At 35.5% G+C, this 27,349-nt stretch overlaps 1 protein-coding gene across 2 annotated transcripts in view; it reads right to left on the bottom strand.

Annotated features, from left to right (window-relative positions):
* The window catches only part of LOC118200642 (F-box only protein 21-like), a 90,011-nt gene that overhangs the window by 25,020 nt on the left and 37,642 nt on the right, over positions 1 to 27,349 (bottom strand). For both annotated transcript variants that reach the window (XM_035372606.2, XM_085821605.1), the window contains exons 6-9: positions 23,778 to 23,911; positions 20,379 to 20,517; positions 17,198 to 17,377; positions 7,436 to 7,564 (exon numbers count right to left, since the gene is read on the bottom strand). In XM_035372606.2, the coding sequence (XP_035228497.2) occupies positions 7,436 to 7,564; positions 17,198 to 17,377; positions 20,379 to 20,517; positions 23,778 to 23,911 (582 nt within the window). The remainder of the gene's footprint in view (positions 1 to 7,435; positions 7,565 to 17,197; positions 17,378 to 20,378; positions 20,518 to 23,777; positions 23,912 to 27,349) is intronic.

The raw sequence follows: 27,349 nt of genomic DNA, 5'->3' as shown, positions 1-27,349 counted from the left end.
ACAGATGGCAACAGCAGTCTGAATGCTTCCTTATCTTTTATTTCTCCCCATAAAAGGACAAATGACAAAATGGCAGAGGCCATAGCCTTGGTCAGGTGACAACTAAGTGAAGAGAGTCACAGTGTGATGATTTTGGTTTTAAAAGAAAATCATACAGTAAAACTCCAATAATCTAGCAACCAATGGTTTGACACAAATGATATGGATATGAGCATATCATTTGGAAGAGTACAGTAACACCTTCAAGACCAATATTATTACAGCTGAATATTATGTAGTATAGTATAGTCCTTTGGAAGAAAGCAAATATTTTGATAATATTGCAATTAAATAATTCAAAATATTTCAAATAACTCTCTCATCACACTTTCTGAAGATGAAAATTTCTTAATTTAAGAAGCCAAAGATTAAGCAGTTATGAAAAATGTCACTAGTGTCAAAATGGTAGGTAGAAATGAGAAATGTTTTTAACTAATATCACTTGCCGCAAGGTTACTGAGGCATAAATACATTTATGAAATTTAAAGAAATAATCCTGATATAACTGAGGAGTTAATGAATCTTCATATTTTCCTCAGCAATGTTTTGACAAGAAAGTAGATTTCAAACTATGAAAAGTCTTCATGCAACATTAATACCAAAACAAATTAAGTAAGAATTTTTAATTATGCATTTTATTCTGTGGTTCATCTTCTAGTCTGTTTCAAATCATTAAATGTATTCATAGAATTATCCTAAGTAGAATTTCATTTAAAGTTTCGCATTTAACAAAAAGTGAAATTACATTTAAAAAATTGTTTCTACCGTATTATCTCTATCCCATATTTGATAATTTTGCATTACTGAAGTCATTAACTTGCTGGATTATCAAACTTGTACTAGAGTTTTGTAAATAAATTGTAATTGGCTGTGCTCCTTTTATCAGGGTTTTTCTTCTCAAACCATTTAAAAAAAAAAAAAAAAAAAAAAAAACCTAAGTTGATCATATCGAAGACTGATTTCAGAATTTAATACCTGAACCTAAGATTTTGAAATATTTCATCCATGAATGCAACTTCTTATTACAATTCATTCACATATAATGTATGATTCCAGTCAGAAGAATAGCAATTAGAATGCAATGCAATTCTTAATCAAAGATAAAAAAGGTGGATAAGATTTCTCGATATTTCTTCCACAAAAATGGTACTCATATCCGAGAAAATGGATACTAACAATCCCTTATGTCTGACAACACTTTCTTAACTGATACAACTTTTTCTTGCTATTGTTGATATTTTATTATGATTTATTTAATTTCGCATCATCTATACATGAACACTTTATTATGAGTGAGTGAGTGAGTGAGACATTATGGCGCAAAACCAAAGATGATTATAGTGCGCCAAACACGAGATGGGGTGACTACAATTGATGAAATTAAAATACAATAAATAAAAACAAGTAGACAAATGTATCAAATCCAGAGGATGAAGTCATATAAGAACAAGTTAAAACCACACATTTAAAATTTAAGATACAATCTTTAAAACAAATTACATTAGGTGATAAAAGCCACTTTCTTTCAAATAATAAAATAAATTACAATTGACCTCTCTTCCGATTAAACGGTCGAGAGGTAAGTCACAGCTATTAAAATATTTCTGGCGAAGACTAATAAAACATAGGCACTCAATTAAAATATGACGAACAGATAAACAAACATTACAATTAAAACACACAGGCTCATTCTCAGCTTTTAAAAGGTAGTTATGTGTCACTCTAGTGTGACCCATTCTGAGGCGAGTCAAAAGAACTTCCTCCTTATGATTTCTAGTTGATTCCCAATGCTCAATTCTAGGCTTTACATGTCTTAACTTGTTTTGAAGCTTAACATCCCAAAGTTGCTGCCATTTTTTTCGGATCTTCTCTTTGACTACACAGCAGATGTCTCCAAAAGGGATGAGGCGACTGGACAGATCAACAGCACATTTCGCTGTGATATCTGCCAGCTCATTCCCTTTTATTCCCACATGGCCGGGAACCCAGCAGTACAGGATATCATACCCACGGCTCGTTAAGTTTATATGTAACTTCAGAATATCCACTATGACTGGATTTTGAGTACGGGAAAAAGCTTCTAATGATTTAAGCGCACTACAAGAGTCTGTATAAACTATAAACTTTTTGTGGCAGAGCCTTGAGATGTACAAAAGACTATAATATATCGCAGTTAGTTCGGATGTTAAGACAGAGAAAGCATGGTTCAAGCGTCTGCCCTCCATGTGATCTTCAATTACAAATGCCATTCCGACATGATCTTTTGACTTTGAACCATCTGTATAGACTGGAATATAACTGCTATATTTGTGCCTGTGCTCAGCGAAGAGTTGTCTGTAAATGATCTCGTTAGTGCTTGCCTTCGCATGATGCTTAAAAACATTAAGAAACTGAATCCGTACATTCTCCCAAGCTGGGATTTCAAAATTCTGCACTGCTTGGGGGCGTATATCAGAGAGTGAAAGTTCCTCAATGACAGGACGAACTCTTAAGAGAAAGGTAGGAACACAGGATGGACGTGTTTCAAATAATGTGTTACACTCATTATCAAGTAAGCACAGCTTATTGGGATGTTCAGGTTGGGATAGAATATGAAAATATTGTAAAAGGGACAATTGCTCACGCCTCAGATAAAGTGATAATTCGTTAGAGTCAACGTATAGGCTCTGTACAGGAGAAGTCCTGAAAGCTCCTGAACAAATCCACAAACCTTGATGGTGAACAGGATCGAGTTTTAACAAAACAGATGAGCGAGCGGATCCATAAACCACTGAGCATCATAGTCCAGTCTAGAGCGGATAAGTGCTCTGTAAATGCGAAGCATGGAGCAACGCTCTGCACCCCAGGAGGTTTTCGCCAACACTTTTAAAATATTTAGTGTTTTTAGACACTTCTTTTTCAGGTTTAAAACATGAGAAAGGAAAGTCAATTTCTGGTCGAACGTCACTCCTAAAAATTTTACTTCGGGCGCAACTGGAATAATTGTACCATTTAGATATAACTCAGGTTCAGGATGGAGACCTCGCTTCCTACAAAAGTGTACGCACACAGTTTTCTGTTTCGAAAAAGTAAATCCCTGTTTGTCTGACCATTCTTGGATCTTATTCAGAGCCATCTGCAATTGCCTCTCTATGTACCTCATGTCTGCTCCTCGACAGCTAATCTGTAAATCATCTACATATAGTGTTCCCAAGATGGTGGGAGGAAGTTCTTTTAGTACAGAGTTTATTTTTAAACTGAAAAGCGTTACACTAAGAACACTGCCTTGAGGCACACCCTCTTCCTGTTGAAAAACATCCGAAAAAACAGAGCCAATCCTTACTTGAAAAGTTCTAGCGTTCAGGAAATTCTGAATGAAAATTGGTAGGTTGCCGCGCAAGCCACTCTCGTGAAGATCGCGAAGTATACCGTATCTCCATGCCTTATCATAAGCTTTCTCTATATCGAAGAAAATTGAGACAAAGTGATTTTTTCTCACAATGGATGTTTCTAAGAGGAGCATGTTATCTACGGTTGTTCTCCCCTTTCGAAAACCGCTTTGATAAGGCGATATAATATTATTCTTTTCCAAGAAGTAGACTAGGCGGCTGTTTACCATCTTTTCAAACAGTTTGCAAACACAACTGGTAAGAGCAATTGGCCGATAGTTCGAGGGATTCCTTGGGTCTTTCCCTGGCTTGGCAATAGGAATGACAACAGCTCTCCTCCATGCACTGGGAAAAGTACGCTCCTTCCACACTCTATTGTAAAGAGCGAGAAGGGCTTTCAGTGACTTATAGGACAGATGCTTTAGCATTTCGTAATTTATGCCATCAAAACCCGGAGAAGACCTATGTGTCTGCAATAAAGCTCTCTCTAATTCCACCATAGTAAATGCTCTATTGTAAGGCTCAGATTTGGAAGAGTTGAATGCGATGGGATTTAATTCCGAGTGCTGCTTGATAGTGAGAAATGCAGGTGAATAGTTTCTGCTTGAAGAAACGGCAGCAAATGTCTCACCTATAGTATTTGCAATTTCTTCTATGGAGCTAATCACTCGGCCATCTTTTTCCAAAAAGGAAAGTGAGTGGTCCTTATATATTCTGCATGCTTTTCGAACTCTTTCCCAAACCCGCTTACTAGGCGTGGAGGATGTAATTGACGACACATAGGAAATCCAAGAATTCCTTTGGCTCTGCCTCCTTACTTTTCGTGCGTTTGCTTTGGCTCTTTTAAATGCAATGAGGTTTCGCAGAGTAGGATATCTACGAAAAATACCCCATGCTTTTTTCTGTTTTTTCAGTGCTTCATGACAATCGCGATTCCACCACGGTTTCGAATATTTCAGTATTTTTCCTGATGTTCTAGGAATGGAAAGCATAGCTGCCTCAATAATAGTATTTGTAACAGCTTCAACAGCATCATCGATATGCGCATCTTCTACCATTTCATCTGTGAGCTCTGCAATGGAAGAGAAGAGTTCCCAGTCTGCCCTATCGAGTATGAATCGAGGGGATCTCGACATGGGGTTTGCTCCTCTTCGTGCAAGAGATATAAAAATGGGATAGTGATTGCTGTTGTAAAGATCATTTCCCACACTAAAAGTGCAAAATGGCAGCAGAGATGGTGAACAGATGGCAAGGTCGAGAGCGTGGAATGTCCTTGAAGGCTCGTGGAAGTAAGTATTCTGCCCATTATTCAGGAGACAAAGGCTATGATCTTCGATCATCTGCTCAATTTGCCTTCCACGGCAATTTGTATCTTTACTACCCCAGAGCGGACTATGGCCGTTAAAATCTCCTATTATTATAAAAGGCTCAGGCAGCTGCTCTAAAAGATCATTTAAATCTTGCTGATCAATGTGCTCATTAGGAGGCAAATAAAGAGAAACGACTGAAACTACAATATGAAAGTTTACTTGTACAGCAACAACTTGGAGAGAAGTCGTCAAAGGAAAGGAACTTGAGGGATAGTCCAGTGAGGTTAGGAGACATACACCTCCACTGGCACGCTCACCTGCAAGGTTATCCTTCCTGACGAGAGAAAATCTCCGAAGTTTTGCATGTTGATCTGGTTTCAGATTTGTCTCTTGTATTGCGAAGCACATAGGATGATAAGTATTGATCATAGCTTTGATGTCAAGGAAATTTCGGTGGAAACCGCGACAGTTCCATGAGACGAGGGTGGCCATTATGATTGATGTTTGTTCTTCCTGTGTTCCTTTTTAGTTTTGCGCGGGAGCAGATGTTCAGGAATTTCCAATCCATCCTCCACTTCCATACTGTCTGAATCTGCGGATTCAGAAATCGTTTCATTAACAGAACTATTGCTGGGACTTCTATTTTTGTTAATTGGTTTTCGAGGGATATGTTTTGGTGTGCTTTGAATAACTATTTCTTTATTTTGTACGACATGTGTTGCATTTTCCTTTTTCTTGTTTGCAGATTGTTGGGTTTTATTTGGTGGAGTCTGTGTGCTTATGGAAGTTTGAGTGGCTATAGTGCGGGTTGATTTCACGGCATTGGCATATGATTTCTTTGATTGAGGCTGCGTGCTCTGAACTTGTCTCCTGGCTTCGGCATATGAAATGTTCGTAGAAACTTTTATGGTCTGAACTTCCTTTTCAGATTTCCATTTTGGACAAGACCGAGAAAATGCTGGGTGATCACCCTTGCAGTTAACACACAATGGCGCAGCGGTGCAATTTTCACTATCGTGGCCAACCAACGAGCATCTGGAGCACGTAAGGTGCCACGACAGGATGTCTTAGAGTGACCAAACCGCTGGCATTGGAAGCATCGCATTGGGTTGGGAATATATGGTCTTACGGGACAGTTAAGATACCCAGCCTTTATATTCTTCGGCAGATCAGGCGATTTGAAGGTCAGGATCACGTGTTTCGTGTCAATCAACTGACCTTCCTTTCGCATCTTGATCCGCCTAGCACCACAGACATTTTGGTCAGCTAACTCGGAGACGAACTCTTCTTCTGAAACACACAGAAGGTCGATCTCTGAAATCACGCCTCTACAGGTATTAAGTGTTTTGTGTGCTGACACTGTTATAGCTACTTGTCCAAGTTTGGTTAGATGTAAAAGTGAAGCAGACTGGGTGGCCAAAAGGGTATCAATGAGCAAGTCTCCAGAACGGAGATGCTTTATGTTCCTTGGCTCACCTACACAGGAATGAATGTATATGCTGACCAGGAAAGGAGACATCTTTTGCAATTCTCCAGAGGCACTGGAAACAACAACAAAGCGCGGACAATCAGCAGATTCTTTGGCATTTGCATCGGTACGGATCTTCTTTGTAATGGATTTGTCACTAACTTCAATATCTTTGGTATTTTCATCAGCACGGATCTTCTTGTTAATAGATTTGTCGACAATTTCTATATCTTTGTTGGTATCATTTGATTCGGGTTTTTTTAAAATAAAAAGGGAAGCCATGATTGAAAAATATAATATTCGGGTCCGACGGCCCCGCCCACCACGGAGCCCAACAAGGGAACACAGATTCCTGTGTTAGGGCTAGCCGGACCTATACGCAAACTGAAGCCCCACAGTCGGCTTTCCCGAAAGCAGGTACTCCCGAGAGCTTGACCCCAAGCCACTGACACAAGGACTAGTGACCAGCCGATTGACACCCGTGAGGACGACTAAGGTGCCTCCCGTTTAGCTGAAGCAGAGGCCAAAGTAGTGTGTTGGGGACAGTACCTCGCCCCTCAACTACCAGGACCCTCCTTTCCAGCGACACGGGTCTCCACGCACGGCAAACACGTGGGCAGTTTTCTCGCCACTCGAGAACTAGAGACAAGGTCTGTTCCAGTCTCTCGTGACGAGCCCCAAACACCGTAGAGAGAAACCACGAGGGAGAAGGGAAGAAAAAAAGTACCAGCCAAGAGGAGAGGAGACGGAAAAGAGGATAGATCACTGGGGCTCCAGGATCGTGACACCCGTCTCACCAAGAAGATGATCCCCTGAAGGGCTAGGGTACCTCGGGATTGCCACACCCGTACTCACAAAAGTGAGCCCCCTGAGGGCCACTTTATTATGAAAGTGTGTAAAATATTTCTGCTCCTTATGGCAATCTGCTTCAAAATGCATATAATTTTTTAACAAAATCATCAATTACTCTATAAGTGTTAAAATTTTACATCTCACTGTCACAACTGCATTAATTTTGTGATATACAATTCGGTGAATCACTAAAATGTTTATGGCAATAAATAACTAAAATAGCATGCTGATTGTATTATTATTTCAGATATTTATTTATAATTTTAGCACCAAAAATCATTTCAAGATGCTTCGTTTAACATATGATTCCACGAAAAAAGAGAAATTTCAAGTGATGTTCCTTATATTTAATGATGCTTTAATAAAACATAAATAATTAATAGTATAAATATCAATACCTTTTCCTTCAGTTGGTGCATTTTTATCTTTTGTGTTTCCATTGTAGTAAGAGCTGACTGATGCATATAACCTACAATGCCAGTTGACAGTGGATCATGTGAAGCAATTTCTTGCAGCAGAGAGATAACCTACATAAAATTTATACACTGTTTTATTATTATACCAATTTAGTCAATATCTACAAAACACAAATAAAAGGCAACAAGTTTCAGTTTCTGAATCAAAAAAATGCTAGACAGAAAACCAGTTGTTTTAAAACCATTTTAAAAATATGAACAAAAGCTATATTTGATTTCAGTTTAATAAAGAATAAGAAAACTCAAATATCTACAATAAAAAATACTATGCATGAGAAAAAAAATTACATCATAAAACAGAAAAGAAATTAACTAAAATATACATTATTCATCACCATTAAACTAAAATAAAATATGCAGGACAGTAAAAAAGTCTCAAATATCCTATTAAAAATTAGTCTTGTTTATCAAACTAATTAATGCACACATTGTGCTCACAAACAGTAGATTCTCCTGCCATACTTGGTCAGTTTAAAAATCATTAATAACATTTCTACGGATGCTATTCTTATTTACTCTGATGGTAATAAAGATAAACAACTCTGTGAGTTGTGTGGTACTCTTGTCAAGTCTCCAAATGGAATTATTAAACTAAAGGAAAGATATAATTTTCAAGCCATTCTAACAATTATTTAAATGCTAAGTTTTAAAATCATTAGACCACCTTTTCAGATGTGCAATGTTTTATTTATTTTTATGTACATAGAGTATCTGAAGATAATCTTCAACCTTTATTTCCAATTCCTTCTTTATTTTGAACAAAAGCACTTAAATATCACTATATAACATTATATGTATCTCAAGTCTTTCCTGATAACGAGTGTCCTAAAATAGACTGACAGTTTTCAAATATTTATAACAGGAAAACGGTTAAGGTTAAAAAAACAATTCTTGCAGCAAATTCATGTGACAGGGCATAACTTTTCCCTCCCAGAGTTCCTGGTTTTTAGTTCAAAAATTTTCTCACAGATGGCACTGTAAGCCCCTTCTACTGTACTTTCTAGTTTTGGTATATGCAAATCATCAAAATATGCATCCGAGGAAGGGGCAGACATTTTGACTTGAAAGGAGTGTTATCTGTGACTAGAGGAGCGGTTGACAGCTGAACAGCAGATTTTGCAGGAAAGTGTTGAAAATATCACATTCGTAGAAGGAAAGGATTTTCCTTACATTGGAATTCCACTGACTGGGGAATAAAAGAGTTCAGGGCAAATTCCTAGTTGCTAATGGTCCATAGTATAATACAATAAAAACATGGAGATGAAAAAGTCAGAACTGTTGGATGACAATGATTGGCTACCGACATTTTGACTAGTGTTATCTGTGACTAGAGGAGCGGTTGACAGCTGAACAGCAGATTCTGCAGGAAAGTGTTGAAAATATCACATTTGTAGAAGGAAAGGATTTTCCTTATATTGGAATTCCACTGACTGGGGGATAAAAGAGTTCACAGAAAATTCCTAGTTGCTAATGGTCCATAGTATAATACAATAAAAACATGGAGATGAAAAAGTCAGAACTGTTGGATGACAATGATTGGCTACCGACAACAGAAGAAAACGAGCATATCATTGAAGAAACAACTGCATGCTTCACTAGAAAATCAGTCAGAAAAACTTGCAGCAATATGTCAATTGTGCAAAGTGGCGGCGCATAAGATAATGCATTAGTGTCTGGCCTTGTTCCCATACAAAACTCACACTGCAAACGCTTCAGACCATGCAAATGCTTCAGAGAAAAGAAGCATATTTGTGAATGAAATACTGGAAATGATTGATAGTGGCAATATTGATGTGAACTCTACATGGTTTTCAGATAAAACATATTTCCATCTCAATGGATTTGTAAATAAGCAAAACGGACAAATTTGGGAAACTAAGAACCCTCTTGTATATGTTTCATAAACATTCTCAAAAACGGACTTATGAGCAGCTGAGACCTCACTGGACTGCTACAGTTTTTAGTTTCTTATAGGAGTATTTGGATAAACATGGAATTGCTTTAAATTACCCATGCTTCACTGGAAAATGAATAGAATGGCCACCGTATTCAACAAACTTGAATCCATGCGATTTCTTCTTTTGAAGTTGCTTGAAGGATGGAAAAGTCCCCTAACATTTTTCCAGAACTTTTTGCTTTTTTAACCTTAACCTTTTTCTATGTTATAAATTTTTGAAAGCCATGAATTGTATTTTAGAACACCCAATATGTAAGGCTGTGCCAAATATGCACACTTCAACCAAATTTTAGAGATAAAGTGTAAGAAATATGGCACTAAAAACATCTGTAGTTAATACAATTTTTAAAAACTTTTTATAAAATTTTATACCTTTAATATTATAGTTAATATTTAATACAGAATTTAAGATTTCAACAATATTCTCACCAATATACACTCAAGAGCCAAAACATTGCCCTACATTTTGCAATGAAAGCGCCTGGATGGCGTGGAAGGCACGTGATCAGGTGGAAGTGGTATTTAACTGCTGCTGGAGAGTCTGAAGAACCATTCTTTTACTTACTTCTGTGAGTGATGGGAAAGGCTGCGGATCTAAGCGACTTTGATAGAGAGCAGATTGTAATGGCTCGAAGGCTCGGAACAAGTATTTCCGAAACTGCACGAGTCGTGGGTTGTTTTTGATCTACAGTTGTTAGTACGTAAAGTGGATGAATGACGGTGAAACCAGCAGTAGACGACATGGTGTTGGACGTCCACATGCTATCAAAGAAGAAGGTCGTCGGAGATTGTCTCGCATGGTGAAGCAAAACCGGAGCCAGACAGTGGTTCAGCTGACAGCCGAATACAATGCAGGGCCAAGTAGAAAAGTATCGGAGCGCACTGTTCAGCGGACACTGTTGGATATGGGGCTACGCAGCAAACATCCCACTCATGCGCCTTTGCTGACCAAGCGTCATCGACGACTGCGCCTGCGCTGGGCCCGGGAACATCGCGACTGGTCCTTGGATCAGTGGGAGAGATTTGCCTGGTCAGATGAATCACGGTTTGTCATTCATCATGCCGATGGCCGTGTCAGGATACGCCGTCTTCCAGGCGAACAGTTGCTCCCTCAATGCACAGTAGGTCATACACAGGCTGGTGGTGGAAGTAATATGCTCTGGAGGATGTTCTCTTGGGCGTCTCTGGGACCCGTGGTTGTGGTAGAGCAGACCATGAATGCTACAGTGTATCTGAACATCATTGCGAGCCAGTTGCACCCTTACATTGCCTCTGTTTTTCAAGCTGGAAATGGAATGTTCCAACAGGACAACACCCCGTATCACAAAGCTACAATTGTGTTGGAGTGGTTTCAGGAACATGATGCTGATTTCCAGTTAATGTCCTGGCTGCCTAACTCAACGGATCACAATCCGATAGAACACATTTGGGATGTCATGGGACAGCAGCTCAGAGGTCAAAGACAATCAATTCGCAATATCTCGGATTTGCGCGACCGTTGCTACAACATCTGGTACAATCTGTCTCCGGCCATCTATCAAGGACTTGTGGCATCCATGCCAAGGCGGGTTGAAGCTGTGTGTGAAGCGCCAAAGGTGGCCCAACTCGTTATTGACAGGTGGTCATAATGTTTTGGCTCTTGAGTGTACTTCAACTACAGTCAAAAGTTGTTAATCCGGACTCATTGGGACTTCGGCGATTCCGGATTATCGATTTTTCGGATTATAGATCATGAGTTTAAATCTGGTAAGATGGCATGCAGAAATTATAAAATTAAAAATATGAAACCATAATTTATGAAATAAAGAACAATTATGATCTAAAGGGTATCAAAATTCACAACAACAACAAAAAAAAAAAAAAAAAAAAAAAAAAAAAAGAGAGAGAGAGAGAGAGCTTAATATTTATTTGCTTACTTTATTAAACATTTCTTTCAATGTAAGTTGCTTCGTTTTATGTGATAATAATTTCTCTTTAATTCTATAAACAGACATAATTTCTTCTTCAGTTACAAAGTTGCACTGTTCAAGTCCTATAATTGCTGTGTCGAGAATACCGACTAATTTGTCAATCGAAATGTTTTCGTTTTCAATAACCTCTGTGTCACTTTCTTCACTATCGGAAGGGAATTATAATGACGAGGAATTTGATTTAAATCATATCAAAGACGGAGTACATCGAGAGATGAAATACTACATTTAGTAAGGAATTATAAGCCAAATAAAATAAAAACATCTGCTCTGAAGATAAGGATAATGCTGACAGATCAACTTCCAATTCATTGCGCGCCGCGGCATTTCCCCGCCCCCAGAGCAGCGTGAAATTGATAAACAGATTTCGGAATGGTTAGAGAAACGAAGGATATGCCTTTATCCATTTTTTGCAGCAATTCCACTTTTTGTTTAATGGACTTCGAAACATACTTTCGCTTTGTAGATTCTTTACATATTAGTAAATATATATTGGAAATTCTATTTGACATGATCGAAAGTTTAAGCTTACTTTTATAAAATTGCTCTAACAGTCTGCAAAAAATAATAAGCCGGATCCAATTCAAAGATTAAGGAACAACGCAATCTGCAACATTAACTGAATTAGATAATTTTAGTTTAGCTTATACCGGCCGTTATGATGCAAAAGCAATGTTTAAAGTTGTAAAATTAAACTTTTAGCAAAAGTAGCAATAGAAGCTCCCTAAGGTTATGCACTGTGAAGACATTGAGGACAAAAGTTTTAAACTTAACCAATTTAGTAACAATATATAAAAATAAAAACTCAATGAATAAATTTAATCAATATCAGAAACTTAAAGAAAGAGTATAACATAATCATTATCAAAAAATTACACTTAATTGATCATCCATTAGCCCCAAGGGTTTTTCCTTTACAGAATGTTACACTATTAAAGAATATTTTACCTAATCTCTAAATACTGGCATTCAATACGCGAAAAACATATCACTAAACAGAAATTACGCGGTTTTAATGAAATTTGCTACACTATCAATAAGTACATGCTTCATGGTAAAGAAGGCACCAGGAAAATTAAAATTAAATCCTTGAGAGCACTTAAACCAGCAAAAAGCTGCTCACTGTAGTTACACACGAGAAATCACAATCGCCACTAATTCGGGAAAAACACTTGTGTTGAAGATGCCGCCTTAATGAAAAACAGGATGCCGCCCACGGCAGTCGTTCACATCGTAGCCTCTTTTGATAATCCAGGAAAAGTCATCTTATGGACTGGAACCACAGCACTTATCACTAGACGGCACGCATCTCAATGTTGTCTTCCAATGGGGGCTGGAACGGCACACCACGGAGCAAAGAAACAGGAACCAGAAGGAATGAGCCAGAGTGACGCGAGATACTTATACCTGAAGTAGACATGACGTCATCTCACGGCAACCAATCAGCTATTGGCACGACTCAGCTTTCCAGATGACGTAACACCAAGTTTCGTTTTTTCATCTTAATTAGGCTGGAACAGTCCGTTCTTAATACAAACAGTGGCAGTGAAAAATGAAGTAGAAATAACTATTATATCCCTTTAAAATAAGAACTAAGCCTTACGTAAAAGTTAGAATTATTTCAAGGAGGAGAGATGATGCAGAAAAAGGGTTATAATAGGTCATATTTTCCAACACATTATACGCGCGTGCGTAAACGTATTATGTGCATGCGCACACGCACATTTGCAGCCGTAAAGGTCTTACACGCATGCGTCAACGCGACACATGCACAGAAAGTATGTAGCTTTGAGGTCCGGATTATGGGTGTCTGAATTAACGACTTTTGACTGTATTACATATTTTATAGAGTACTTTATTAACTGTTCCATTTCTTGAAATATTTTTAACTTTACGAATTTATAGCATTTATAAATTTATTAGAATTCTAAGTACTACTCCAATCTCAAGATTAGTTTTATTAACATTTTCCTAAAAATACTTTCGATTCACAATGTTTCTTTAGGCCTTTTAACTTTAATACTAGAAAAAATATTATTCCTATTTAGAAATATTCAGAAATAAACAAATCCATTTGTTGGACTGTGCATAAATTGCAACACAGCTCCAGTAAGGTGGTGTATGCACTAAACGTGCACACACACAAGTCTATAGTAGCAGTAATATGTAGCATATAATAGTTCACTGTGATGAAAATATGCAATATTATAGTTGCATAATATTATTAACTCTCCAGATGCAACAATCAGTAAAATAGTATTTTATACAGTACTTTAATTTCTTTTGACATTATGAAGTCCTTAAATTGTATTAGTTATATTTTTCAACTATACATCAGATACTTCCATGAGACACTTCTGTGGACTTGAGGCTTGGGTGCAAATGCAAATACTAGATTTGCATATGCATCTACGGATTTTGATTAGATATGATTATAGCTATCAACCTTGAAAGATATATACATACGAGGGCTATCCAGAAAGTAGATTACGTTTTGGAATAAAAAAATAAACAAAGTATAGGAAAAAAATTTTATTATATACAGATGAAAGCCACACTCAAATACTACTTTTCTACATAGTCACCATACAAATTAAGGCATTTATCGTAGCGATGTACGAGCTTGGAAATTCCTTCGTCGAAAAATTCGGCCGCCTGCGCCTTCAACCACTTCGTTACCTCTTCTTGCCTTCCATCTTGCACAAAACTTGTGGTAACCAAGCTTTTCGCTGATGATTTCGTGCAACAAACTTCGCGAAATTTGTGGAAAACTCAAAGAAAGTTCCGTTATTGTGAAATTTCGATTTTCACGGACTTTAGCATCGACTTTTTCGAGAAGTTCGGCGGTCACTATGCTGGGTCTCCCACTTCGATCTTCGCCGTGAACATTGGTTCGGCCATTTTGAAATCTTATGACCCACTGACGCACTCCACCTTCAGTGATAATGTTGTCCCCATACACTTCACGAAGCTGCCGATAGATTTCTATCGGTTTACAGTTTTTTGCAGTCAGAAACCTTATTACTGAGCGCACCTCGCAGCTCGCGGGATTTTCAATTAACGCAGACATTTCAAACCGTCACAGTATCTGAACGGAGCACAGCACGAACCTCTCACTAGCACGGCTAGATGCAGACTGAGCTGCGCAACGCTCTGACCCCAAGATGGCCGCGCTAGCCCCGCCCCTAGCGGACACAGACGGAAACGTAATCTACTTCCTGGATGGCCCTCGTATAAATCTGATGTGCACACCACATGACTTTCTTGCATGGAATATTAAATTTAACACATTTTCTGCTGCATTTCATTTAAATTTATTTCATTGGAGATATAGTTCTCATTCAATTATTTCAATTCTCACTTCGCAGTAACGCAAAATCTCAAAATACTTTTATCAAAAATTGAAAATTATAAAACACCAAATACAGATAACAAAAAAATTTTTTTTTTAATTTTACAATTAGAGTTTCTGCACAAAAACAAGCAATTCGGTCAGCGGGCAAGAAGGAAGATTTTTCGGTGTACAAAGCTAAAAGTTTGCTTTTTGCTTTTGGTCCCACTTGGCAGAAAGACACTAAAGGTACAGAAGCTGATTTAATTCACTATTCTGCTAAGTTTCAAATATAGAGAAATATGGCATGTACGGTAAAAAAATTAGGCTTAGCCACATTTACACAACTTTTAAATTGCTGATAATTCTACAACTACTGCATGCGGCATAAAAACTAACCGTAAGATAAGAAAAACATAATTCATGGAGCTGAGTAACAGAGTGGGTATATGTACTTTTTGTGCAGCCGACTGCAACCAAAAGGGGAGTTGTACAACTGCATGTTATAGCAGTCCTACATACAAAATCTCAATGTTCTGAGCTACTCGTTTTTGAGTTATGCGAGATACATAGATATGTATGTACAGACGTCATGAAAAAAATCTCTTCTGAATCCATTTTAAATTCTCTTTGCAAACCATTTTGTGAAAAAGAGTCCTTTACTCTGCCTTTATATACAGATCTCATACAAAAACATCGTTAAATTGCAATCGACAGCAGTCAAAATGGATACTTTTGTTGAAATATGGCACAGAACCTATCAATTTGATTTGAAGTTGCTTTAAAAGGATTAAAAGCTATTTATAACATGATTGTGAAGTAATATTAGTATACTATTTATTGTTCTAAATTTTAATTTATGTTTTCTGGCTAACTTAATTTGATTTTATGATTTTCTTTAAATTCTGTACTGATGAAAATTCAATTTGGAGAAAAAAGCTTTCATTTATCGACTTATTTTTAAACAAAATAAAATCAATAAGCATCAAAAAGGGGTATAAATTTGTAATATACCATTCATAGATACAAAGGAAATCTAAACATTATGTTCAATCTATTATTAAATCTCATAAAATGCTTTACATATTTTACTTCCTTAATCAATAATCGCAATAAAATGATACTATGTAATTTAAATAAGTGTTTTAGTCTGCTCTTGAATGTTTTACTTGCTTATTTATCACATAATGCTACTGGCATAGAGCCTAAGCCTAGATATATTGGCATAGAAATGATATACATATTATTGACCCAATTTATAACGTTTCAATTTTTTCGGCCAATCATATTACATGGCAAAGAATACACCAAAGTTGAAGCAGCTAATGTTTGCTAAACAAATTCAAATTTATTGCAGACAGTCAGTGAGTTTTAATACTTTTGTTGTTAAATAGATCTTCTGTATTCCAGGTCTTGAACTCTCGCAAATGACTCCAGCAAAAAAGGCAAAATTAAACATTGGTAGTGGAAGATCATTTCAAGAGACCTAGACAGAATCATTTGGAGTTATTGAACACAATGGGAAAGCATTATGCATTCTGTGCAAGGAAAGTGTTGTGTGTTGTACATCTAGTGTCAGGCGGCACATTAACAACAACCACAAGACTGCAGCCGAATTTGATGAAGTTGAATGGAAGGTGTTTATTGAAGGGAAATTGAGGAATTATAATTACCAGAAAGTTGGGTTTTGCAATTATTGTTCTAAAACAAACCATCTAACAACAGCAAGCTTTCAAATTTCACTATGCCCGGCAAAACATGGTAAACTGCTCTCCGATGGGGATTTAGTCAAAGAGGTTTTGGGTATGCGGCTAGAAAGGTTCACCAATACTGTTAATCTAAAATGATTAAATTAGACCAAACTGAATAGAAATCAGAAAAATTATGCAGAGCATCATTTGTGGGAAGAGGCAATATTTGTACAGTTTTAAATTTCATTCTGAGACTGCAAGCTTAACTGCTTCTCCCCCTTAAGAACTTGTCATCAAGATTTTCTTCATAGTATTTTCTTTTCCTCTGATATTAAGTGATCAATAATTCTTTTAAAACTACATCTGAAAGAGGTGAACTGCATTAATAAAAATTTAAAACTAGAAGATTTCAAGATTTACCGAAACATGTGACACAAAAGTTTTACCGAGAGAGTTGGCAATTCTGCATAGGATACCTAGACTACTGAATGGGGAAATTAGGAAGGCAAATGCAGTAAGAATGGCAGAAATAAAGTCAGAATAAAGCAGTTGCTTAAAATAAGCATAATATATCATTCACAGAGATTTCTCTCTGTTACCTGGAATTACTTCTCTTAAAGATGTTCTAATAACACAGTTTAAACAGCAGAACTTTTAAATTTACTACATACACTATTTTGTCTACCACAATCAGCTTATACTTGTATTAAAGCAATACAGCCATAAAATACATACCTCAGTCATATTGATTGCCAAATGCATATACACTCTTGCTAGAAGCAGTTTATTCTCCATATCATCAGGACTCAGGATTGATAACAGTTCCAGTGCATCACATAAACAAAGATAGCCTTCACCTACACCGTGTATCTGGCGTCCAACTTCAACTAAGTTCCAGCACATTTGGATGAAAAGCTGAAAAATTTATTACTCTTTTGTAACTACTAAGCAAGCATTCATTAAAAACTTTTTTAATAATTTAAATGCATAAATTTATAAAATATAAAAAAACAGGTATTCTTTCTCATAGTGGTCTCGATGTGATAAAGAAACTGCATTGATGACAGAAGGAAAATTTTCATAAGAACTTTCTGCATCCTATTCACTGTTTCACACACACACACACACACACAGGCAATATTTAGTACTTACACAATTTATTTGGTACTTTTTCACTGAAGTAACATGGTCCTTTCTTTTCTTTTTTTAAAATATTATCACATCACTTATTTAATTTGGTTGTTTTTCTTGGCAACTGACTTCATGATCATCTAATGCTGCACAACTGCAATGGATTTCACTAAGTGGATATATACCAAGAGATCAGTAAGGGGCTACCTTGTTTCTTCAAGAAATAAGTATTCTTCACAAAGAAAGACTGTGTTTGAATAATCATCTTATGCAATTAAAGACATAGCTAAAATGACTATGAAACCTTCACTCTGATTGGGAATAAAATGGTATCCAAACACAAATGTGATTTGTTGGATCACACATTTCTACCATCTAGCAATTTTTGTGAATAAAAATCTGCTTCAAATGAATAATATTTTATTATTGATTGGAATAATTACCTAAGACATCATACCATTAAAACTGATGGCTGCTACAAAATTATGGAATGATGAAAGTTTCCACATAAGGAAAATAACGTAAGTCATGTTCTTTCCTAGAGCGAATTTTTGCAAGATTTTTTTCATGATATTAAAAAAAGTGTGCTCTTGCTGTTGTTCCGACTGTTCAATTTTATTTAGTATCAGGCCAAAAGACGTAAGAAGAGAAATAAGGCAAAATTTACTAACATGGTAATAATGACAAAGTATCCTTTATTTAATATTCACATTTCAAAGCAATTTGTCTAAAGCATCACCGAATGCATACAAAAGCAGCATTGAACTGAAGAAAGTTTTTTTTTATTAAACTATCATATACCACAATGCTGCAAGGGAAGATAATCTGGAACTACTGAACTAATTTGCCATGTGAACACCTTTCTTTTTGCAACTGGTGACACTACACATCTGAATGGTTTATTTTCCAAAATATGAGTGCATGTTATAGCCATTTTCCCTATTTATTTCAGAAAGTAAAATATCTTCCTCGCAGAAAAAAGATATAATGCAGCAAAAACCGAGATCTGGACTCAATGGGGAATTCCAAATTTGGAAATTTTATAGATTTTAGATCATAGTTTAAATCTAGTAAGATAACATGTAGTAATTATAAAATTAAAAACTTGAAATAATTAAGCATTTATTACCTTAAGAATCAAAATTTACCAGATTTCCCAAAACTGCCATGAGAGAGAGTATTTGGTTGATTTTAATGCCAGAATACCCAATCCTTTATACCTGGTTTTATGTACTTTTCATATACTGCCAATTTCTAGGACAAGATGCATGTATGTATACTTAAAGGATATATTTCACACACATATACTTCATTTGTATATGTACTTCCATTCTAAATATATATATATATTTCATCTTAAAGATGTAACTAAAAATATTCTACGCCATATATAGAGAGGAAAATTTCTTTCAGTGTAAGTTAAAGTGCTTCATTTTTTGTACTAACAGGTTCCCTTTAATTTTATAGATAGGCACAATTTCTCGTTTAGTAGCAAAAATTTCTGGATTTAGAACAATACATACAATTGCCATCCGTTAAATGGTTGATGATTGGGGCATTGCCACCACAATGGTATATTTCTGTTATATTATCTTCATTTATTAGTACGTCTTCACATTTCTTCACAAATTCCATTAATAGAAAAATTTTGCTTTTTGTTTGTTCTAGAAAAATTTGTCATGCTCCTATCGCATGCTGAGGAAATTAAGCCTGAAATATATTAGTTTTGTCATTTACTATATTGACATTTATTTCTTGCATATGCTTAAGGCTTATCCAAGACCCTACGAAATAAATTCACACATATGCTTAAGGTGGTACTTTTATATTATGCACCTTCCATGCATTTTGACCAGTTTAACCATAAACAATTTCCGGTTATAAGATTAGTTTATAAATGTCAAACCACACAGACTGCATGAAAGATGATGGCCAATAGATCATCACTCATCACATGGCTAAAAATGGGGTAGCTGAGCAATAAATTATTTATTAATTCAAAAAGCATTAAATGGCCTATGAGTATCATTTACAAAATCTACGTATTTTTACTGATTTTATCTTGTCAACACACTTTGCAAGGCAACTGCCTGAAGTTTGTAATTGTAGCCAAGCATAATGTCAGCATAAAAGGTTATCATGTTGCTTGGTATTCAATTACTGATATTTAAAATAAAAATTAATTTAGACATTGCTGTGTTAATCATTTCTCAAGCTGCTGTGAGTGATATTCATATGGCCATGAAAGAAAAAATAATGAAAGATTATTTTACCAGGTTGGCATATAAGAGTTGCATGATGTCAGCATAAAATTAAAATAAAAAATTTTATGCTGACATCATGCAACTCTTATTCTTATGAGTGAATTTAGCAGTGACAAATTCCAAAAGATGAAAAAAAAAATTATGTAAAAATAAGAAATTCTGTCAGTGGTAAATTTTGTTTTTATAGTTGTTTATGACACTTGGGAACAAACTGTAACTTCTTAAGCCTGAGCAGGCCAATGTTATTTTCTCTACCTTAAGGCAAATATAAAAAGAAAGTATAAAAAAATATAAAAGTATCAGCATCTAATTCCACTAGAACAAAATTTCAACAGTTAAAGGAACGTTAAAAATAATAATAAAGTGCTAAAATACAACAATAAGCTTGAATTACATTTATATTATTAAAGGAATACATTTCGTGTTTTCTGTTACATGAGCTTAAAATACACATCAACACACATCATTAAAGACAAATATTTTGTGTTTATTTCTACATATTTTCAATTACTGCAACATACTTTCCGAGCTGGTACAGGTTCTGCTTTTGTATTCGGATCCTCTCCAGCCTCAACAACATAAGAATCTACATGAGCCCAAGTTCTGAATGCTCCATCTTCTAAAATATCAATGTAAGTGTATGCTTGTTCTCCTTCTAATCTAAACAAATGAGAAGAAAGCTTATTTGTAAAATATCTTATATAAAAAAATATGCGTAAAAATAAATGAAAAAATTATGGAAAATTTAACTCTCATAATTCCATAATATGGCTAAAATATGACTCCTTATATTAAGCAGTAATTTAAATAGCATTTTAAAGCTCCTACCAGCACAAAAGAATTGCAAGTTTTAAAGATATAAATGTTAAAGTAAAATGATTAAGTATACGCTCTTCCTAGTGAATAAAAAAGAAAAGTATTACTACAGTACTATTAATCATAATTATTTACGTTATTAAAATTATTTAATTTCAGAATATAAATATTTCATGCCAAACTTCCAATAACATCCCTTAGATTTATTACAGCTTAAACTTTCAGATAGATGACCTATTAGGTCAGATTAATAAATTTTCTTTTGGTGTAATTTATAGACTTGACAAAGCCTATAAATTAACTGAAAAATAAATAACTGTAAAGTGTATGCATGCAGATAACTTTTTGTGTTATAATGGACACCATGAAAGAAAATGGACATTTTCTCAAATAACCACCAAAACTAATCACTGACTCAAAACTAATATACTTAACACCTTGTACAAGCAACTATTCCAGTCAGCAACTTTTTTGCATGTTTTTTCCTGCTTCTTACAAAATTTAATTGGCAGAAGTTTTTATGTGTGAAAGTAAATCTTCCTCCTTCAACTTCTAACATTGTATCTCTTATGTTTTCATGTTGATAAGTAAATTTCATGATAATTTTCATATTTACTACTACGAGATAAACTACCTTTTTCTTGAATATATATATATATATATATATGTCATAATAAAAGCACAAGGAAAAGACGGAACACTGTAGATGCGTGATTATTTTTTTGAAGCACTTGCAAAACACCATAGCAGAAGAATGGATCTGTTATTTTTTTTAAACACTGAAAAAAAAAAAAAAAATTTAGGATTCACTTCTTTCACATTATTTTGGATTTATCACAAAACGATGATTTGAAGAGCTGAACTAAATTTTCCTAGGCTGCAGGAAACTATTTTACCGGCTTAATTGTTATAATAAAAGCACAAGGAAAAGACGGAACACTGTAGATGCATGATTATTTTTTTGAAACAGCTATCATATTTTGTTATATCTTACATATATATATATATAAAGGGCAGCATATTTGCATATTTTTTTTCTTTAGTCACATGTATCAGAATCTATGTGGCACTAGTACAAAAGGAACAAAAACACATATATAATACAGCAACTGCAGAAACTGTATCAAGAAAACTACTAGAAATTATGTGCAAGAAATAAATGTAGTTGAGAAACATTTCTGCAATGATTTTATTACTTGTAAGTATTTTCTGATAGCTATTTTTTTCTTCCACATGGTGCAGTATTTGCACTAAGTGGCTGTTTTTATTACTTGTGATTATTTTCTGCTCGGCATTTTTTTCTTCCCGATGGGGCAGTATCTGGTGTCTAATACACTTTCAAGGTGTCTAATATAAAATAAAGAATGAAATGGGTTTATAGAGTGAAGAGAATAAAGTCTTTTTTTTTTTTTTTTTTTTTTGGTAAAATTAATAAAGCTGCTTCAGAAAGAATTACATATAACACTAAACAGAATTTCATATTTCCTAAATAAGGCATTATTTACACTCATGTCCATAAATTAAGGATAGTTCGGAGTCACACGGAAATCGAACTCTAAAATAAATATATCACCTGTAACATTCCTACACACATCTTCATGAATCATATGCAAATTTCAGAAAGTAACCAGATGACACCGATGGTACGTTACAATGACGAGAGTGTAAGAGAGTGATATATAAGGAATACAGGCAAAGAAGTAAAATTGTTCGCAGGCGCTTTATAAGCATTTCAGTGCAATAACCGAATAGTTATGACACAAAGGACGCATTTGGATGATTTTTTACGTGGTAGAATTATCGGCCGTCTGGAATGGGGGCGTACCAAACTGGAAGTATCAGACGAACTTGGAATTGCCCAGAGTGTCATCTCCAGGCTTTGACAACGATTCCAAGATGATGGTAATGTGAGTAGACGTTATAGCACAGGTCGCCCCAGAGTTACAACGCCAAATGAGAACCGGTATTTGGCAGTTATTGCCAAAAGAAACAGGCAGAGCATAGCCTCAGACTTGTCTCGTCAGCTCTCTTCAGCCACTGGTACGACAATTTCAAGGCAGTCCGTGTACAGACGCTTAAGGCAGATTGGTCTATATGCTCGTAGACCTGTCAGATGCGTTCCACTTACTGCAACTCACTGTCACCTGCGGTTAGCCTGGAGTACAGAGCATGCATTGTGGACACCGCAACAGTGGGCTTGTGTGATGTCTTCCGACGGGTCCAGGTTTAACTTGTAGTCTGATTCTCGCCGGACTTTCATACGGAGAACTCCAGGTACCCATTACCATCAAGAAAACATCATTGAACGACACCGCTACGGTGGTGCAGGAGTGCTAGTTTGGGGTGGAAGTATTCTGGGTTCCAGAACTGACCTGCATGTTCAAATTGGAACCGTGACAAGCCAAATCTATTGGGACATATTTCTGGAACAACACGTACGTGGAACAACATGTACGTTTGTTTCGGAGTGCCATGGGCGCACAATTTGTGTTTATGGATAATAACTCCCGTCCTCACCGTGCAAACATCGTAAGCGAATGCCTTCAATTGGAGGTTATCACCCGTATGGACTGGCCAGCATTCTCACCGGACTTGAATCCAGTAGAGCACATGTGGGACATGATTGGCTGACAAGTTGCAGCCCGTCAACCTCATCCTACATGTCTACCGGAACTTCGGAGAGCATTGCTTTTTGAGTGGTGTAATATCCCCCAAAGTCAGATCGATAATTTGATACTCAGCATGCCTAGGCATTGTACGGACTATATTGCACAGTCTGGGAGACATACAATGTATTAACAATCATACCAACCATGTAATATTGGTTTCTTGTAAATGGATTTTTTTTGTAATTTGCTCCAGGGAGAAAAAAAATCGCTAATTTTTTTAATAATATCAAACATATAGCCTCATTTTTTTGCTCTTTACCTTTTGTTTAATAAATAAGCTTTACAAATAAGTCAAATTTGTTTTGCTTCTAACTTTTCCTTTGCCTGATTTTGCATTATCCTTAATTTATGGACATGAGTGTATTTATGAGAGCATAGGCCAGCAATAGGAAGAGCGGTTTAAAACTTCTAAAAACGAAATTCAAATTAACTTACTGTGGATGTTCCAACCATTTAAGAAAAATATGTCCAGCCACATTGATAGGAAAACAAGCAATACCAAGTCTTGCCGCAACAGTTTGGTAAAGGATACCTAACACAATAGGTATACCTATTCCCCGAAATATTACCTAAATTAAGAGAAAAATCTTCAGTTTGACTGAACTAACAAACATAGCACATAGGTTCATTTCGAAAGCCTAATGTATATGTACAGTAATGTATTTGAACATAAAGTGATGTACTTTCATACATACAAAAAGATATACTATAAACTTCCACATTTTTTCAGTTTAAGTTCCCCTGACATTTTTGCCACATGTATTCCTGTAGCATATTTATTAAATTCAATTTTTCAGCTACAACATACATTAAACATTCTTGCTTATGCAGAGCAAGAAAATTCTCATTTTCATTGGTCAACATTTCTCTACTTTTTCTCACAATTAAGATGACAGTCAACCCATCTCCCCCTCCCCAAAAAAACCGCTGTAATACTATTGCACATAATCAATAAAATAGGAAGTTTTTGGAAAATAATAAATAAAAGTTTAAATATAAGTACATAAAAACATAAGGTTTTGTTATTCTTGCTTTCAACATAGGAATATAATCATCAATTTTACATGATTAGATTTGGAGAAGAAAATACAGAAAAGAAAAGGAAAGAACAGAAAGGAAAATAAAAATGTGTGGGATAGCAGATAATGCCTAAGCTTTCATAACTTAGTTTCTTCATTTTGAACAAGTGTTTAGTCTTCTGTTAATTATAGTACACTCTCTAAAACATAAAAAGCAACACACCAAAAAAGAGTAATCCAGATGGGACAAAATCTGGTACATGTATTGAAAACTGCATGCATCTGTACATTTATTGAAAACTAAATGCTAATGGTATCATAGGAACTAAATGTTTTATTTGGGAAATCCAGCTACAAAAGGGGAAAAAAAACAATAAACAATAATGCACTGGCCCCACCTCTCGTCTTGATGCAAGCTGTTATCAAGAGCTATCATAGTCAGATGTTATCCTGCAAGACTGCCATGTATGGCAATACATGTTCCAACTGGCTTTAGATCAGCAAGATCAAGGGATGACAGCAGACATTTGTTAATCAGAGCTCAAACATGCTCTATTCGGGAGAAATCTGGGGATTGTGAAAGCCAGGGAACCACTGGAAAAGCATGAAGAGATGTGCGGCCAGGCATTATCCTGTTGAAACGTTAGCCCAGCGGTCTGTGAGAAGAATGGCAAAACTACGAGACATAGAATCATGCCAGCTAGCCACAGTACTATAACAGCATGGATGACAATCAAAGGGATCTGGTAACCAAATAAAATAGCATTGTATGCCGTAACTCCTGGTTGTCCGACTGCACAGCAAAATAGAGTCCCAGCATCTTGTAGTCTACAGAAGAAGGCTAATTTTATTGCTGTTTCAAAACTCAAAGAATTCCTCAGTTTAATGGAAACAAATAGAAAGCTGGAGAATATTCTTTTCAAGCAAAGCCGCACTAACTGAGAATGTCATCCTTATGGGGGGGGAATCTTCATATGCAACACTTTCTTAAAATTAGACAACCATGCATGATTTGAAGCATTTCAATAGACTCTGCAAGATATATACATGTAAGGAAAGAGTCAATTTTGCTTAAAAGCTATGAAAGGCACAAAATGTCCTGTACTTTCTTCCTTCTCATTTGACAATTTAAATATGTTGTACTTTGAGTTAAATATCAAATTAGTGCATCACTGAATCTCCTTTAAAGTTGTTTCTGTAAGATTATCATAAATTTAATTTCGTAAGCATCCGTAAATAAGAGATAAAAATTAATTTGGTTAAATAAATTACGTTAGTCTTCAAAACGAAATACACACTATAAATAACAGGCATATTCCTTGGATATTATCAAATTCAACAGTAATAAGCTTCAACAAGTGTATCAAGCACTTTTCGGATAATCATGCTAGTATTTATCACTTCGGTCACTCTATACCATCTTCTTTATTTTGACATAACTGTAGATATTATCGGTAATTTCTAACAACTGATTTCATGCGACCTACTAAATAATTCTACCTTGTATTGCTTGACCTTCACAACACTTGTGTATTCCTGAATTCAACCATTTGGTTTGCAGTGACTTTTGAAATATTTCTGAACAGATAACTTCATAACAGATGTTTATATAATATTTTGATGAAGATGGTTAAGATGATAGATTCTCTTCATGAAAATACTTCTAATTGATTCCATTTTATATTTATTATCTGTTACAAGAGCTTTTACTCCCATTTGTTTCCAACTTTCATTTCTGCTGCCTTAGTTACTTGTGCTGCCCCCCTTTTCTTTCTAAACCCAATAGTCATCAAATTCAAATTACAGCAAAACATTTAGTATTAGCAGAAACGACATTTACAGCAACAAAGACATTATGAATGTTATTCAAAACATTCATAATCATTGTAATTAATTTACTGTTTCATTAAAGATTACTTTGTCTTTTGCAGTTGTTTAAATAACAAAGCTTGGTACTGACCTGATGAGCTTAAGGTCTGTTTTCACATTCCTTTACTTTTCCAGTTTCAATATTTTAGCAAATACAGCAGCAGAATTACCTTGCAAATGACGAAGTACTCGCATTAAGTTCCATGTCAGAAAGAAAGCCTACCTATTAATTATTACTGTCACTTCATATTTTATCTGATGCTCTCTCATCCTGTATGCTTCAGCACTAACAAATTTCTTGCAGTTGACATATTCTGTATAACCTTTTTATTAAATACTTCCTAAAAACATAAAATCTCCCAAGTGACTTGATAGTATTCTCCCAAGTCATAATATGAATAAATTTATTCTTTTATGATCATCAGAAAATCATGCTGATTTTAAAACAATTATTAATTACTTTTTATTTACAATATATATTTATATTAACACAGTTACCTCTATTAAAACAATTTTATAATTTAATAAGTATTACGAGTAAAATACAAAATTTAAATATTTTTATCAACTTTAATTAATTACATCGAATTTCTGCTATTGGCACAGCAAAACTTACTTTCTGCAAGCAGTGAAATTAACTCTGTGTTTGGCTGCAGATCATGCTCCTGTGTGTGTCAGTTGCTACATTGGTAATTTGACATTCCAGATTCTAGTTTCTTTATTTAGACTTGTAGCTGGATCTGATGCTGTATACCACTACCAAAGACTTGTAGAGACATTAGATATTTTTGAAACAGAAGCGCATGAACGCATTTTTTGAAACAGAAAAATGAGAAATGTTCTCGCTGGAACTCAAACCTGACTACCCAAACAAGATTATACGGTCTATTTTTAGACAAGGTGGATCGGGTCATATTCCTCTCATTTGTAACCTTATATACTCATACTTTTAAAGGGCAACTGGGAATTAGGGGACCCAGTTGCCAAATCTTGGTCGTGAAGAATCATCATTCACTACCTTTTAGTTCAGGTACCATTGTAATGACATAAGGTATTTTTGAAGTAGGTGTGCATGAAAAATGAGCTATGCCCTCGCTGGGACTCGAACCCGGACCTCTT

Source organism: Stegodyphus dumicola, chromosome 8 (genome assembly GCF_044657685.1).
Source record: "Stegodyphus dumicola isolate Sdum_Otavi_A_Nest chromosome 8, ASM4465768v1".
Taxonomy (NCBI): domain Eukaryota; kingdom Metazoa; phylum Arthropoda; class Arachnida; order Araneae; family Eresidae; genus Stegodyphus; species Stegodyphus dumicola.
This window is presented reverse-complemented; position numbering and strand designations above follow the sequence as displayed.